Source organism: Trachymyrmex cornetzi, unplaced genomic scaffold (assembly GCF_001594075.2).
Source record: "Trachymyrmex cornetzi isolate Tcor2-1 unplaced genomic scaffold, Tcor1.1 scaffold23, whole genome shotgun sequence".
Taxonomy (NCBI): Eukaryota; Metazoa; Arthropoda; class Insecta; order Hymenoptera; family Formicidae; genus Trachymyrmex; species Trachymyrmex cornetzi.
This window is the reverse complement of record NW_017296956.1, coordinates 861,973-877,902: the sequence shown is the minus strand read 5'-3', so window position 1 is coordinate 877,902 and position 15,930 is coordinate 861,973. Positions and strand designations below refer to the sequence as shown.

Sequence of the window (15,930 nt, the reverse complement as noted above, 5' to 3'; positions counted from 1 at the left end):
ATATAAAAATGATTTTTTAATTTTAATAAATAAGCAAATGCGCGTGTAGTATAATATTATAGTATTAACGTACATAAAAATATATACTTTCAATATTTGTCAAGAAAATGTGTTTAATTGTATGTCTAGGAATTTTATGTAACATTTCTTCAAATTTTCGAAGGAGTACAGTATGAAATTATTTGTAGGATATAACAAATTGAGCAGTAGCAGATGAATGAGAGATATCTAAGAATCTTCTTTTTTATTTTATTATATTAATATTATTAAATAGAAAAATTATAGACTGTATTTTATTTTCATTATTTGATAACTCAATAACATATCTGTTTACTTAATAGCATATTTGTTACTCAATAACATATTTCTTTACGATTTAAAATCTACATACAAGTTTGCGACAAAGTATATTAATTAAATCAGGATAATAAATAATAAGTACAATTCGAGAAAGAAATCTTTTTTTCTTAATTTATGTAAATTGAAATTGATTCAATTAATGATATTTAAGTTTACAATTTAGATAAAAATCCGCAAAAATAAATTAAAGCTTATTAATATGATACAATGCATTAGTTATTAACAACTTATAAAATAGGGAACATTCTTTGTCGTCAATACAGACGATAAAAATTATTTAACGCATTCGCTTTCATTTTACTCTTAAACTTATAAATAAGATTAGCATATCACTGTTTCTTTAAATACATAACAATGAAATAAAAAGTTACATTTCTTTTTATGTTATACATAATTATCGCATATTGTGTAGAAGTACAATTTATAATAAAATATATATTTCAATAATTAATCCTTTAACTATATTCTCATTCTGTTTACTGATTAATTTATTAATTTAAGCACAAAATTTTTTGAACTTGTAAACAAATGTTATATTCTGATGAATAAAATTGAAAATTATGTATATATAATCTGTGTTAAAGGATTAAATCAATTTATTTGTGTATTTTTATAAATTATTCTTATCTATTAAAATTTTCTTTTTTATCTATAATATTGTTCTTGCGTCGATATTTTCCTATGATTTTCTCTACTAAGTAATTCATATTGCAGATAGATTGATTTAATAGCTATACGTGGATACTTTTCAGCTGCGAGGCTAGTACCGATTATTACCAATAAACTAGGATTTCATATTCCCGTATCTCCGTTTCGAGGAAATATGCTCGACATACTTATTTTCCAAATCTCATTAATCGTTATTTTTTATACATTTTGTATAAAGAAAGAAACTCAATATTGTTAATAAAAGAATAGTCAATTTCAAAGAATTCGGTTAAATTGGACATTCCCTAATCTAATTAAGGAAATAAGGGGTTGAATGTATCAAATAAAACATCTTGTTGAGCTGAAAGCAAATATATAAGTTTTATTTTGTATTGATTTTCCGTTCCAAAATTATAGGATTCCAAATTCAAAACAGTTTTTTATTATAAAAAAATACGAATACGTTGGAGTTTTGCTGCATATAAGAAATTGTTTGAAAGCTTATGATTTCTATTTTTTAATGGATAAAAAATTACATCAAAATATTAATAAAAAATCCGAAATCCAAGTGTTCCAACTGAATTTGTTGTATTTCCGGTTGATTTTTGACAATAAAAGTATCACTAATCAATTTGAGTATACGAAAACAAGAAATAATGTTTAAATCCGTTAGTTTAATTGTACAGAAACATATGTATTTTCACAAATGTGTCAACTATACGTGACAATATATTACACTTCAAAGATACCAGAGGATTTGCGGGTTATTGTCGTGTCGTGATTTAATGCTAAGCTGGTACGACACGAAGATAATCTGCAAAGCTTCTACTATGTTTAAAGGAAATATCCGTGAAAGCCTAAAAAATATTAATATATTGCATTATTTTAAGTGATCACGCTTCACTAACCAATAAGATGTAAAGTGATAATCATTTCCTGACAATATAATTATGAGCTGACAATATAACGATAGTGTGGCCGTATTACACGTTTTGAATTTGGAACATTTGGAAGCCTATAACTTTGTAACGACAAGTCGCTGCAAAATAAAACTTATACATTTGCTTCAGCTCAATCATATTTTTCATTTGGTATCTATTTCAACCTTTTATTTCCCTAACTGGATTGAGGAAATTTTGGCCGCATTCTTTGTAGTAAAATTTGGCTTACCAATTTGTTGCTTTCTGTAGACTTTAATATTAGAATTTTTAACTAATAGTGATCCACACACGGTAATGTCATCTTTTTATTATAAATTCTTATCACACTATGTAGATAGTATATTCATAATTGTGAAACAAGAACTTTTCTGTCTCGATGTCATTTCATTTTTGTTTGAGTTTATTAAAAAAATCTGTTTTTCTAAGAAAAGGATAATCTCGACATATAAGATCGTGAAACGCTTAGGTAAAGTTATAAAAATTCAATTCAATTTGAGCATTTTCTTCGATCGCGCAACGAACACTTATATTCGATTCAAGAAAAATACGCATTAAGTCAGAAGAGAAAGAGATATTAAAAAATATTATATATAAAATAATATAAAAAAACCAAAGAAACAGAGAAACGGGGTAGGAGCGTAAAAATGACGTAGTTCGTGATTAAAACGTGAATAGATAGCCTCGCAGCCGCGCGTGCGACAATGAACAAATGACGCGACACGAGCCGCATGGCTTGCCAAAGAAACGTCGGTTTGCTCGCCATTAGTCAAGCAAGCACCGAAGCTTATTTGGCAAAAGGCTCCGATTCAAAAGCCTCTCTGTGAGGACATGTGCGTTCAGCTTGGTCGTTGCAAGCAATTGCAACACCGATCAACAGTTTTTTCAACAGAGATAACAGTTGTATCATTGATAAATTATATGATAATCTATTTAAAATGGCATACATCAGTGACTATTAAACCTCTTGCGTTTATACATATTTGTACACAATATTTCTGGTCGTAAAAAGTATCGTAAATTGTAATCATTCATAATTTATTTGAGAAAGAAAATTAGTAATTATCGTTTAAAATATTCTGTATTGTGGACAAATATATTTATATGACCATACCCTGGCCAGGGTTTATATATATTTGAAATACTTTTATTTGAAAAATAATAAGATAATGCTGAAATGTAATATAAATTATACTTGTAATGCAAAAACTCTCTTTTAAATAAAAGTAATTCAAATATATGGTCAGTCCTGATACTGGGGCTGTATGGCCATAATTTTTATATTATATAAGAACATATTAGAACATTTTAAATATTTTAGTTATACATATACATACAATATATGTATAGTTATATATATAATAACATATTATACATATACATATATATGTGTGTGTATGTATAATATATAATAGTTATACAGATTATATGTATATAAATATTCATTGAGGATCGCAGATGTATACCATTATAACGTACTAAATTAAATGCTAAAGCTGATTCAACAATTTTCTCTGCTGAATAATCAAAATTTTCCAAAAAAAAACAAATAAGATTAAACTCAATTTATAGCAGATGAGACCAATTTTTATTAAAAGCGGTAAATTTGTTAGTCGCGGCACGAATTATAAAGCTGAAGGCTCACGTTGTGCTTTGTTTTTCGTCTGCTTTGCGTTGCATTTGTCAGGGTGGAAGGTATCGTGGGTTATTATAGTCGTCACAGTTGTTATATCCGTATCTTTGTTAATTCTGTAGCTGTGTTGTATTTGGACGAGCTGCAGGAGAAAAGGAACAGCGAATTTAATTGTTTTTATTTGAGCTGTGAAACAGCTCTGAATTTTTTAATATTTGATATTTCATTGATTGTCTGTTTAAATTAATAATGTGTGTTTAATAACATTTTAATAAACTCTAGCGCTGTTCGCTTTCGATTAGTACACGGAAAAAACGGCTACGTTTGCCACAATCAAAAGTCGCCCATTAATACATTTTTTGGATATAAGAACTATAGTACGACTGTGATAACCGTAAGATTGGCATATCTTAACGGTTATGGCTGTAAAAATATGCTGATCTTACGGTTATCACAACCATATATATTGATGGGCGAAAATTATCATTATTTCTGGTTGTAGCAACCGTAACATTTTTTCTGTGTAACTGTGAAGTGGAGTACTCGTTTACACGCAAGATTAATAATGATAAGGTCATGCAGTGTCATGCAAAGTGTTGCTGTATATTTATTTGAAAGTCAAACGTCAAAGCTACTGCCTGTACTAATTAATCATGATTTTAACCATTGACTACACAAGACATATTGTTTAAGTTACTTATAAAATATTTACGTTTAAAATAATTACGTGAAAGTATTCTTTTTATGAAACTATTATATAAATTGTATGAAGATATGGAAGTTATATAAAGAAAACGTTTTTAGATAAAAAATGGAAAGAATATTATTACAGAAATATCTTCTTATTAGAAAAAAATATAATTGTATAAAAAAGTGATAGATATAATAAAAATAATTACATAAATAAGACTATCCTCTTTTATTCTTTTTAAAAGGTATATAAAATATATAAAGATAGCAAGTAACATGTTTCTTGTAACGACATTACCGTTACTTTTTTATAATAATGATTTGGTAATAAAGTTACAATTTTTCATGATAGAAAATAATTTGAAGAAAATGATTCGTTACTTTACTTGTTACGTAGTAAGTAAAATAACGAATTACTTTCTTCAAGTGATAAATTATTTTCATTTTTCAATGAAAGCACGTAATGGTAACAAGTTATTTTCGAAAGTGACTATTCCAATTCTGGTTATCGTTATGAAAAATTGTATCTAACGTCATTATGACTCATTACTAAACCGTTATTATAAAAAAGTAACAATGTTGGAGTTGCTTGTCATTCTAATTTTTTGTGCATAATTTCGCTGCGTTGATAAAGAGATTCGATTTTGACTTATTTCGCTTTTTTATCCACGTAGCAAAATACACATAAAATTAATCTTTATACAAACAAAAGAGTCTTTAAATACAACAATATAAGTTTAAGTATAAAAATATATGTTTTGCGTTGACTTTCCATAAATTATACAGCCTTACAAATGCTACAATCCATGCACTCAACTTCATTTTTATCTATATAGATCGAGTCGTGCGACTCGATCTTTTCTTAGTATTCTGAATCTTTATTAATATAATGATCTAGGCTTTTATGTGTACGCCTAATTTCAGAAGATTATTAGCAAATTTCAGGGTGTTGAACTTCTATGCAAATTTATAATTTTTTAACGAATTTCTTTCTAACTTTTCAATTATTTTTTTAAAACCAAATCTTACTTTAAATTTTGAATTTCTTAAATTCATTTCAATCTTTGAAAAAATTTTCAAATACTTATTATTAAAAAACTTGAATATCTTTATATTTTTATTTTATATTTTTTACAGAAAAAAATTTATATTTAGCGTGAAATGAATTTTAATTACTTTGTTATCTAATCTTTATATTTTTTTGTTTAACTTATAAATTTTATTTAAGATTTTTCAAACAAAATATTTTGTTTAAAAAACAAAACATTTTGAAAAACTTGCGCGTATGCGGCCAAGTAACTTCCTGAACTTGAAAAAATCATCTTCGCTGCTCGTCGGTCGGTTATCTCTGCGTCTGTCAGCTTTGTCTGTGCATGCTGCAACCATGCCTTCTAAGATAGAATATGTTTCTATCGTATAAGCTCGCCTTCTATCGTAAGTTTATTTATCTCCCATCTCTCATTTTGAGTATAAGAGAATGCTTTTCCTAAAACTACCAAAATGTATCTACAAGAAAGTTATAGAATAAGAAGAATGTAAGAAAAACGCAAAAAATAAAAAATCAGGCTGTGAGAGAGAGAGAGAGAGAGAGAGAGAGAGAGAGAGAGAGAATGGAGAAAGAGGAAAAGAGACAGGAAAAAAAGATAATGTAAAGAAGAGAAAAAGAAAATCATAATTAGATACAATCAAGGAAGCATTCCATTAAATCGATTGAATTGCACGACGAATGAACGCCATTTGTCACTACAGTGTCACCAATATTGTCATATAGTTATTATTTTATGAGTGCAGTACATGGTATGTTATCAGTATTATTATATTAAATTTTAAAAAATGTGTAGAATGACATATCGAACTGTTTCATTCTGCAGAAACTAATACACAGGATAAGGCAATAATTTTGTCCATTTAGCATATCACCAATATTTTTGGAGATACATATGAAAATATTTTTATTCCAAAATTGTATCAAAAATCTCGTAAAATGCTTGTAAAAATTTTTTCTTTTTTATGAGTCAGAGTGCCAAAGACTTCAAAGTTACATTTTTTTTAATTATACAATTTTTCTAACGTAACATGACTCAATAATAGTCATTCCATATATAAAAGCAATGCTTTCTTTACATTAATTATTTCATCTTATTATTCTGTGCAAGAAAGTATTAAAGTACGATTATGAAAACATAAATAGCTTCGAAGACATTTTATACTTCAAAATATTACATGTCAAATATGCCAGAATACAATATATTGTGAACTATTAATTTTGTAATAACTTTTATATACGGAATAACTATACAAGTCGTATTTAGAAAAATTTTTTTATATACAATTATCCACTTTGTGTATTAAGCAAATCTGTGTAACAGACAAAAAAATATGACTCGAGGAAACTTCTACTCAGTATTTCTGTTTTAAATATATGTAATGTAGCTTAATGTGAATTACATGAATTTTAGGACTATAGACTTTAGATTTTATACGTAGAAGAATTTTGCTTTTCACTATTTTTTTAATACTCGCTCCAAAATCAAAATTTCTGAATTCTTTATGTATGTTAACATTTTTTATGTAATACGTCATGTACAATCGGCGTTCATACCTCGTCTAATTTTGTTGTGCTTCTTTATAAGTTTTTGCATCAAACGAAACTCGACCAGTCGCGTCGAACATTGTCGCATTAGAATAAAACGAACAACACAGTGAGGTGCATTATTGTGAGAAGAATTCAAAAGCTAGAGTATCCACATTTTGTTTCTTCTCTTTATCGTAATATTGGAGATAAAGGGCTAAATCATTATCGATGTTTCTGGACGACAGTCGAGTACATGCAGTCTGGTAACGCTAAGGAAGAAGTTTATGTTATATTCTATTTGTCAATTTAAAACTATGTACTGTATGTTTTAAAAAATTTAGGAATTTTTAAGACTAAACAATAAATATTTACAATCAATTATATAATTGCCAAATATTTAAAGCATCAAAAATGCTAGGTTTAAGTAAGAAATATCGTAGAACCATATAATTTAAATAAATCATTTGCAATATATCTGTATGCAATGTATGCCAAATAATATTACAGAAATAATTAAATTTTCTAATGAAATTATTGCATTAAGTCAATTTTGCTACAAATATGGTTTTTATCATTCAAACTTAAATTAATTAAATCATGTAATTTAATCATCGTATTTCAAATTTAGCTTGTTTTTCGATAAAATTCCTTCCTCAGGGTTTATATATATTACTAATAATGATAGCTAGCCGTGCTTGCTCGAAGAGCAACTAATAGAGAACCCGGACTCGCCCCGTAAATGTTAGAGATGTCGATTAGATAGTTGGGATGATTTCTACATGAGAAACGCCTAGATACTATCGATGCTGTCTAAAGCCAATGATCGGAACGAACGATGTTCAAATTGGGCAAATCTCGCTTTGGAAAGAAGATGAAATTTTCTATTAGAGTTACAGTAATTAATAATAATCTAATCCTATTCTAAGATAAGTTTATCATAACATTTATTGTTAATGTTATTTAATAACTTTTTTTAACTTTCTTTCATGTTTTATTTAAAAGTATTAGATGCGCGGCCTAGCTCTCTTATTGAGAATTTAGTCAATTGCATTGCACTAGATTTAATGTCATAATTTCACATAACTATGGTCCAAAATCACACAGCAGACAGACTACGTTAATAGTATTTGTCAGATGTTCATATTTCAAATATCGGTTTGAACCATAGTTATGGAATAGAACCATAATTGTGTAAAATTACGGTGCAACAAACTGCTCCATAAAATTAGCAAAATTAAATGTAAAAGGATTTAAATATTAAAAAAAATATTTAATAGTGTGATATTTAACGTTATTTAACAGAATATACGTGTATTATTTCATTGCAAAAATTAATTCTAATTCATTTAAATATATATAATAAATATACTTAATATATATAAAGTAGCTTTTAATATGCATCAATCCAGTGTACTGTAAGTGACCGAATTCATCATTATATTATGTTTACCTCAAAGGGTCTATCTTTCGAGGGAAACATAAATTAATTAATAAAATTAATTTGAGCAGTATTATAATAAATAATAATTTTTTTACGAGAATATAGGAATATACTACATTTTACTTGCAGACGTCTATTTATATATATATTTCTTTAGCTTTTAATGTATACCCGAACTCATCTTATAACATTCTCATCTTCTATTACGCATATGATATCTATTATAATTAAGATATGCAAAACTTTGATAAAATTTTTATATTACACAAATATAATATATTCAATTTCTATGCGATGGATCGATACATGCGCTTGAAAGAGGCACAAAGTTAATCGATAATTGTTCACGTCAATCGTCTATCACTCTTATATGCTTATTTGACTACTTTCTTCAATATCTCAAGGAGATAGCCTTCGGGATCAAAGTCGGCTTTAATCGTTCGTTCCGACGACTGGGCGTGTTGTCGGTTTGTCGACTCGCTAAAATTTCTACAAAGGATATGATTGGACACCACTGCGATAGGTGGATCGAATTAATTGATGTTATACGATATGATTATTGCAACGTTCTACAAAGCAAGCGGAGGCTCTTAAGATTGCCGAACGCAGAATAAGGATGGTCGACAGGATCAGTAGGAGTACGGGATTCGAACTCGAGGTTGGGGGTACACGATTGCACATATCCTCCTCACAGAAGCACATGTGACCAGTGCCGGTACTTTCCATCATGCACACGTGGTCCACCATGAATAAGTTTATTTGTAGCTGCGCGGTACAGGTTCTTCTTACGCTTTCGTACGCTGTAAGTCAAAGGGATAGCAATAAGTAAAGTAAGCAATAAGTAAGTTAATCAAACATACATGCTCTTATATCTAATGGTTCTTTAATATATGTATAACTGTTTTGCCATAATACCATAATTTACTTAAAAAAAACGTTTAATTAAAGTAAAATTAAAGAAAATCTTAGTTTTCTTAAATATAGAGTAGATGAATTTTATTACAAAACATTTTTATTGCGGCTGATAAACGAGATTTGAAAGTGAAATCATTTTCTTGAAAAAATATTGGTTTTTGTTTCTAATTAAGTAAATGTTTCTGAGTGATATATTTTCTATAATCGCGCTCACCAAAATAATAAGAAATACAAAAAAAATGTTTCGACTAAATTATATGGATGTTCTACGGGATAACTTCTCGTGAGCAGATAGAGCGGACTGAACTGACAATGAGTCGAAAAGTCCTCTACCATTTTGCAATTTTCGCAATACTTTAGAGGAGATATTAATTTCTAAAGATCACATCAAATAAGCACGTATTCGAACGAACTACGGCCAAATATACGCTTTTACGTGAAATAAACTTCAATTAAGATGGAAAAAGTTTTTAAATTAAAAGAAAAGATAAGTGGTAGGGATATTTTGAAAATTTTATATTTTCGAGAAATCTAATCACGTTATTATAAAGTATTTTCAAAATTATTATTCAAAACTTTTATTAAAAATATTTTTTGTATCTCTCTTTGTTTCGGCGATATTTGCTCAGAAACGAAAAAATTTTCAAGAGAATGTGTCCTTAAAACTCTTTATCAGCCAACAAGAAATTAATTCGTCATTAGATCTACTTTTTTTGAGTCTACTTTACACATGCAAATTTCAGTCTCTTTTATTTTATACTTGCCAGATTTCTCTTGTGAGATGTTTGAACGTCGTTAAATTAATTTCTTTAAATTTAATCAGCTATGATGTAGTCTGAGTTATGAAAAGTCTAATAGACATTTTAATTCTCTCTAAAAAAAGATGGCTTTCTTATAATAAAGATAAATACTTACGTGATTTTGCGTTGCGAACCATTTTCACGCAGCATCCGTTACATGTCATCAGCGGTGGCTGGTCTCTGGGTAGTGCCGTATAGTTGAAAGGATCCTTGCATCTAAGATCCGTCCATGAATCGCATTCGTAGCAATAAATGGAACGAGCTGTGAAACAAATGCGCTTTCAAAGACCATGTTTTCTCTCTATCGCACTTGGGAAAAAATGTACGAAGTCAAACAATATGATAACCTTTCTACGATAGACACTTATTTTTAACAATGTTAAATTTGTTTACAGATTCTTGCTTTCATTTAGTGTTAAACATGACTCTGTGATTATTACAAAAGTAATTAATAATCATTAATAATAATGAATAATAATTTTTAACCAAATGTGATGTATATTGAATATTATAAACATTTGTAAATAACTTTTAATCAATAAGCTCAATTTCCCGAGTGCACATTTTTTATGTAAGGTTTCATGTATCGATGAGCGCGCTCATGAGTTCTAAAAGTAAAATATTAAGCACCGTTCGCTTTCATAGCACGACAGACAATACGTTTCGGTAATGTGGTTATATTCCATGAAATTAGATGGGAATAAAATTAATTTGTATTAATTGCTGAGCGGTATTTATTACAATTTACAAAGATTTGTCATAATTTATCAAAAATTTCAATATTCAAAAATATATTTAACTATTGAAATAACTGTATGTTTTATCAAGCAAAACGTTTTTGATACAATTTTTGTCCAGTTCAAAACGATAAAATCGAGTCTTTTGGCCGCGAACGCATTGAGCTTCATCAAACTTCATAGAGTCCTTAGCAAACGATAACACGGTACGAGCATACCGAGGAGAGTAAGCTGGCTTAATCACTCACTCTGGCACTCCGCATGACAGACGGTGGCAACCGCGAGTACAATTGCCGCTGAAAACGAAAGATTCGTTATTGCTTTAGGCAATGTGTGTTGGCATGGCGCGCAGGTAGCTAGCTTAAGTAACTTGGTGTGATCTGTGGTATCGCAAGCAACAGGACTAGAGCTATTATATAACGGCTACGGTGATTGGAACTATCATTACAACCGCTACCATCTCCATAGCGCGATTCATATCAGTTAATGATTTGGGGACTGCTGATAATTGTGCTAGTTAATAATGCTATCCGATTAAAAAAAAAAAATCTGCGCGACAGTCAGTCCATATTTTTCTGTTTGCTGAATAATTCTAATCTTTTTGCGCTTTCGTTTTTGTAAATTGTAAGGTATACATGTAAGAATTGGTAACAAAGAATAGAATATAAAAGTATAGGACGTAAAATTGACATTCATGCAACCATGTAAACATGTATTTAGAAGGCACACAGTATAGAAAAATATACAATAGTAAATGATAATATCTGGGAATTTAGAAATCAAACTTGGTTGTACACAATTGCTAACAATTTACGACAGTTTACGACAATTGCTGACTTCCGTCAGCAATTGTCGTGCATATATATTCCAAGTCTTGTTAATAGACAAATTACCGGTCATACTAGTGGGTTTACCTCACTCTATTCAAGGTTGTGCTTCACAAATACGTGTATTGGGGAATCACGTATAAAAACAAGATCGAAAGTTTCAACCTGGTATACGGAGGGATATTCGCACGTATCGATAAGAATCTTACTTCGTTAAATTTAAAATCACAATTTTTATTCTCGCATTGTTGTAATGATGCTAATCTACAAACGAAACGTATATCGGAGTGTAAAGTACATTGTGGCACGTATAAGACACATCAGATTTTTGACGGAATTTGTTTTGCGTCATTGTAGTTGAATGAGTAATTATGTAATTCGTATTTGATCTAAACTTGCAAAAAGACATGCATATCGATTTTCACGTGGACATAGGAAATTTATCTAATGTTGCTTCCTTTTTTTTGTATTGTAACAACTTTTTTATACGATTGTACTGAAGATGGACAAATTTTGACCGAAACGTCTACCTAGTTTATTATCAATTTTAAAATATATGACTTTAGCATAACACATCTAGCGCGTTGTGGCTCAATGCTCCTTATTAATTTTATATATTTTTAAATTTAAGCCACTTAAAATACTATTGTTATTTTGATGATTATTGTATAGATATGTACAGAATCTGTTATTATTAAAAAAAGTTTATCTCACAGGATTCTCTAGGGTAATGGAATACCGAGTAAAAAATATGTGTAGAAGATATACATAGGAGTATACAAAAATACAGAACAGAGTAGAAAGGAAATGGAAAAAGCACGAGTGGTGTACAGCAAGTATAAAAATATAGGTAAACTAAAGATAATAAAATTAAATACTTTTGCAAGTATACACTTATATGTAAAACTATTACATTTTGCAAGTTTTTTCGCGAATAAAACATTCAGCAATTGTCTATATCAGTGAAACAAAATAATTTGGAGATGACTGACGCACTTTTTCAAAAATACCTTTGCATTTGATTTGAAATACAGAGAACTTAAATTTTAAATATAATTGATAAAATTTTATATCAAAATTATTGACTTGTTAATTTGTTAACAGTTCTTACTATATACGAAATAGTGAGTGCATAATATCAACCTGAATATTCTTATTCCTACAGTCCTTTGTATTTCTCAAATGTGATTTTTCTTCATGAATCTTACGTAAAACGTGTCCACGTACCTAGCAGCATGGAAGCAGCGGCCGTACGCGTGTTGATTGATCTAATATATAACACCTATGGTTTCTAGATCGTAATAAAACTTAGTAATTGCAAAATTGTAACTAATTGGGACGATCAGATTTTCGTGCTAATGAATATTTTGACGTATAAGCCACGATTATACACTACGCAAAAAAATTAAAGGATCACCTAGTCCGTCCTCAAAAATAGGTAAATATGCAAAAGAGTGTGACTTCGTCAAAAATAATCATAACGAGATTTTTAAAAAAGCATTATAAAGCTTAAAATATCTATTTTCAAGGTCGGTAATTGATATTTCGATCTGATTGATTTTTTACATAGCTATACGAACAGAAATATGGGTATCCGTCATATCTAAAAATTTTATACAAATTTTACGAAGATCTATGGCGTAAATTAAAAATCGCACACAAATGCCGTTTACAACAATCAAGAGAGTGAATTTTTACCTTCAATTTGCTTTTTTATTGAACGTTGTACGATTTTTTTTCACCGAATCATTCAACATATTGAATAAAAAATGACTCCTTTTAATTTAATGTTGAATAACTAGATGAAAAAAAATCGTACAACGTTCAATAAAAAAACAAATTGAGAGTAAAGATTCACTCTCTTTACTGCTGTAAACGGCATTTGTGTGCAATTTTTAATTTACGCCATAGGTCTTCGTAAAATTTGTATAAAATTTTCAAACTTTATTTCAAGCTTTAAAATGCTTTTTTAAAAATCTCATTATGATCATTTTTGACGAAGTCACACTCTTTTGAATATTTATCTATTTTTAAGGACGGATTAGGTGATCCTTTAATTTTTTTGCGTAGTGTATATTTGCATTATAACATTTCTGCTCGAAATTATTTTAACATTAAAAACAGATGTTTTGTACTCTGGATATATATGAATTTTTGGAATATATAAATTTTTCTGTCCGAATTTCAAGCAGATTATAATAGTTGTTTCAACTTTAAAGAATAAATCTATTTCAATATGATTGATATTTGTGTAAGAGAGAAGCCCTATTTCAGTTCGACAATATCTATATAATAGATATTATCTTCTTAAAATATAGAAGAACCTTTCAGAATTAAATAGAAAGCCCTATCAAGAACGCACGTACACTCACCCACTAGCAAATGATTTGTCCACATGCTGACAGCAGCAGGATGTCCTTACTTTGTTTAGCTTCGCGTCATGACGAAACTTCCTTAAACATCGAATAGCGTAACGCCCGATTAGCACGAGCTGATCCAACCGTATATTTTAAGCCGAATATTCCCTGAAATTACGAATCAGTTTTAAATTAAATTTAGGACAGGTCTTTGAAGATGCAAAGATCAAACTTGACACTGCAGCATCATTTATAATAAATATTTTTTATTAAATTTATTAATTTTAAGTTACTCTAAATGCGAAAACTGTACGATTATACAATTAAAATTATACAATTAAAGTAAGTGCTCAAGATTAATCTTTTATATACTCAGGTGTTTTAAATATAACAATGTAATAATACTAACAAATTGTAGTTACATTCAGATAATTTGTTTTATAAATTTTATAAATAAACTTTTTTATAATGTGATAATATTTCATTTTAATTATATATTTTTTTGTGTTGAAATTTTCTGATACTGAAAAGTATTTTGCTCATTTTGTTGATAATATTGAATTAATGTTAAATAAAAGTTAGTTAAATAAATGTCAGCTTTTTTAAATGTTGATATATTAATTGCTGTTGACATTTGATCACTATAAATGCATACTTACTCATTCTAAATTTATATAGTAACACATACCTATTTGAGAACTGTCACAAAAAGAGAATGCTTAATTTAAGGCACTTAGCAGAGTTCAGTAACATAATTGCGCACTAAATCGTTTGACAGAACTTAATATTATGATATTATGGTAATAATAAATTATTAATTAATCACGTAACATTTAATTGTAACGTTAAATATTTATGTCCTAAAAAATGTTTATAATTAAATTATGGTATTAATTACTTAATATATTGTTTATGAAAATTAAATAGTATATTCTACGATATAAGATATAGTTTTGAAATAAATGTGTAATTACATTGTAAAAAAGTACGTGAATTAAGACAAGAGTAATAAAAATTACACGCACACACATATATAAAAACAGTTATATAATCATAAATGTTGGAGTAATGAAAAAGGTATGAAAATACTTTTTGTATTTTTATTTATTTTAATGCTTCTAAAAGATCAAAATACTCTACTTTTTCTATTAAAAAAAAAATAAATATATATTAAGATGTTAATTACATATATCAATATATACGTAATACATCTTCTGTATGTTGAGTACTTTCTATTTTTTAATCAATATCAAGGAGATACTTATATCTCTTTCAAATCAACTTTTTCGAAATTTTTCAAATTTAATTCAACAAATTAAATTCTTTGTATTTTATGTATTATATATTTGTGTGCAAAATATCTAGATATTATTTTACGTTAATAACAACTTAATTGAACAATATTTAGCCAGCTACAATTAAAATATGATAAAACTGCACAAAATTTGAAATACTTCACTTGAATCTGTGAAACAAATCGAAACAGGTTTAACACATTCATATACCTAATCGTGTTCACGAATCCCACATACTTTTATTGAACCACAGAATCTGGAAATGTTGATTTTCTTGTGACAACACTGGCGTTGTTTTTAAACGATGTCTGGAAAACAAAATCTAATTTTTTAAACGAATTATTATCATTCCTCTCGTGTCGTGATTTCAGATTCGATTCTCGACTTTCTAACGAAATCCGTCATTGCTCTGTGCTTATACCTCTTTCTAGCTCAGACATTCTGGCGTATCTATCGACGAGTCTACATCACCGATGTATAGCGACGACGAAACGCACATAACGAGGTTACAAGGGTATGCAGCACGATGCAGTTCGCGAAATGCCACGATGCGAATATGCGGTTGCGATTACACTGTAAATGCAGCGTACAAGTGCTTTCAGGGTACTGGCAAGCGCGCTAGTCAACGCGCCGACCGGAGCATAGATTCAGGTCGATCAATATGACGCCGTCGGCCAGTCCGTACCACGTGCTCACGTTGCGGCAACTGTACCG

At 28.9% G+C, this 15,930-nt stretch overlaps 1 protein-coding gene across 3 annotated transcripts; it reads right to left on the bottom strand.

The window, feature by feature from the left end:
- Nucleotides 1-8,599: 8,599 nt before the first annotated feature.
- Nucleotides 8,600-15,812, bottom strand: qvr (glycosylphosphatidylinositol-anchored protein quiver). 3 transcript variants are annotated; one of them, XM_018506789.1, is made up of 6 exons: nucleotides 15,638-15,812; nucleotides 15,427-15,538; nucleotides 13,937-14,089; nucleotides 10,986-11,033; nucleotides 10,116-10,262; nucleotides 8,600-9,085 (listed from the first exon to the last, which is right to left on the bottom strand). In XM_018506789.1, exons 3-6 carry the CDS (start codon nucleotides 13,959-13,961, stop codon nucleotides 8,829-8,831), a joined length of 477 nt encoding a protein of 158 aa, XP_018362291.1. In that variant the 5' UTR covers nucleotides 13,962-14,089; nucleotides 15,427-15,538; nucleotides 15,638-15,812; the 3' UTR covers nucleotides 8,600-8,828. The 3 variants fall into 3 exon arrangements, with proteins under 3 accessions (XP_018362291.1, XP_018362288.1, XP_018362290.1); XM_018506786.1 differs by having other exon boundaries at nucleotides 15,427-15,524; XM_018506788.1 differs by having other exon boundaries at nucleotides 15,454-15,524.
- Nucleotides 15,813-15,930: the final 118 nt, after the last annotated feature.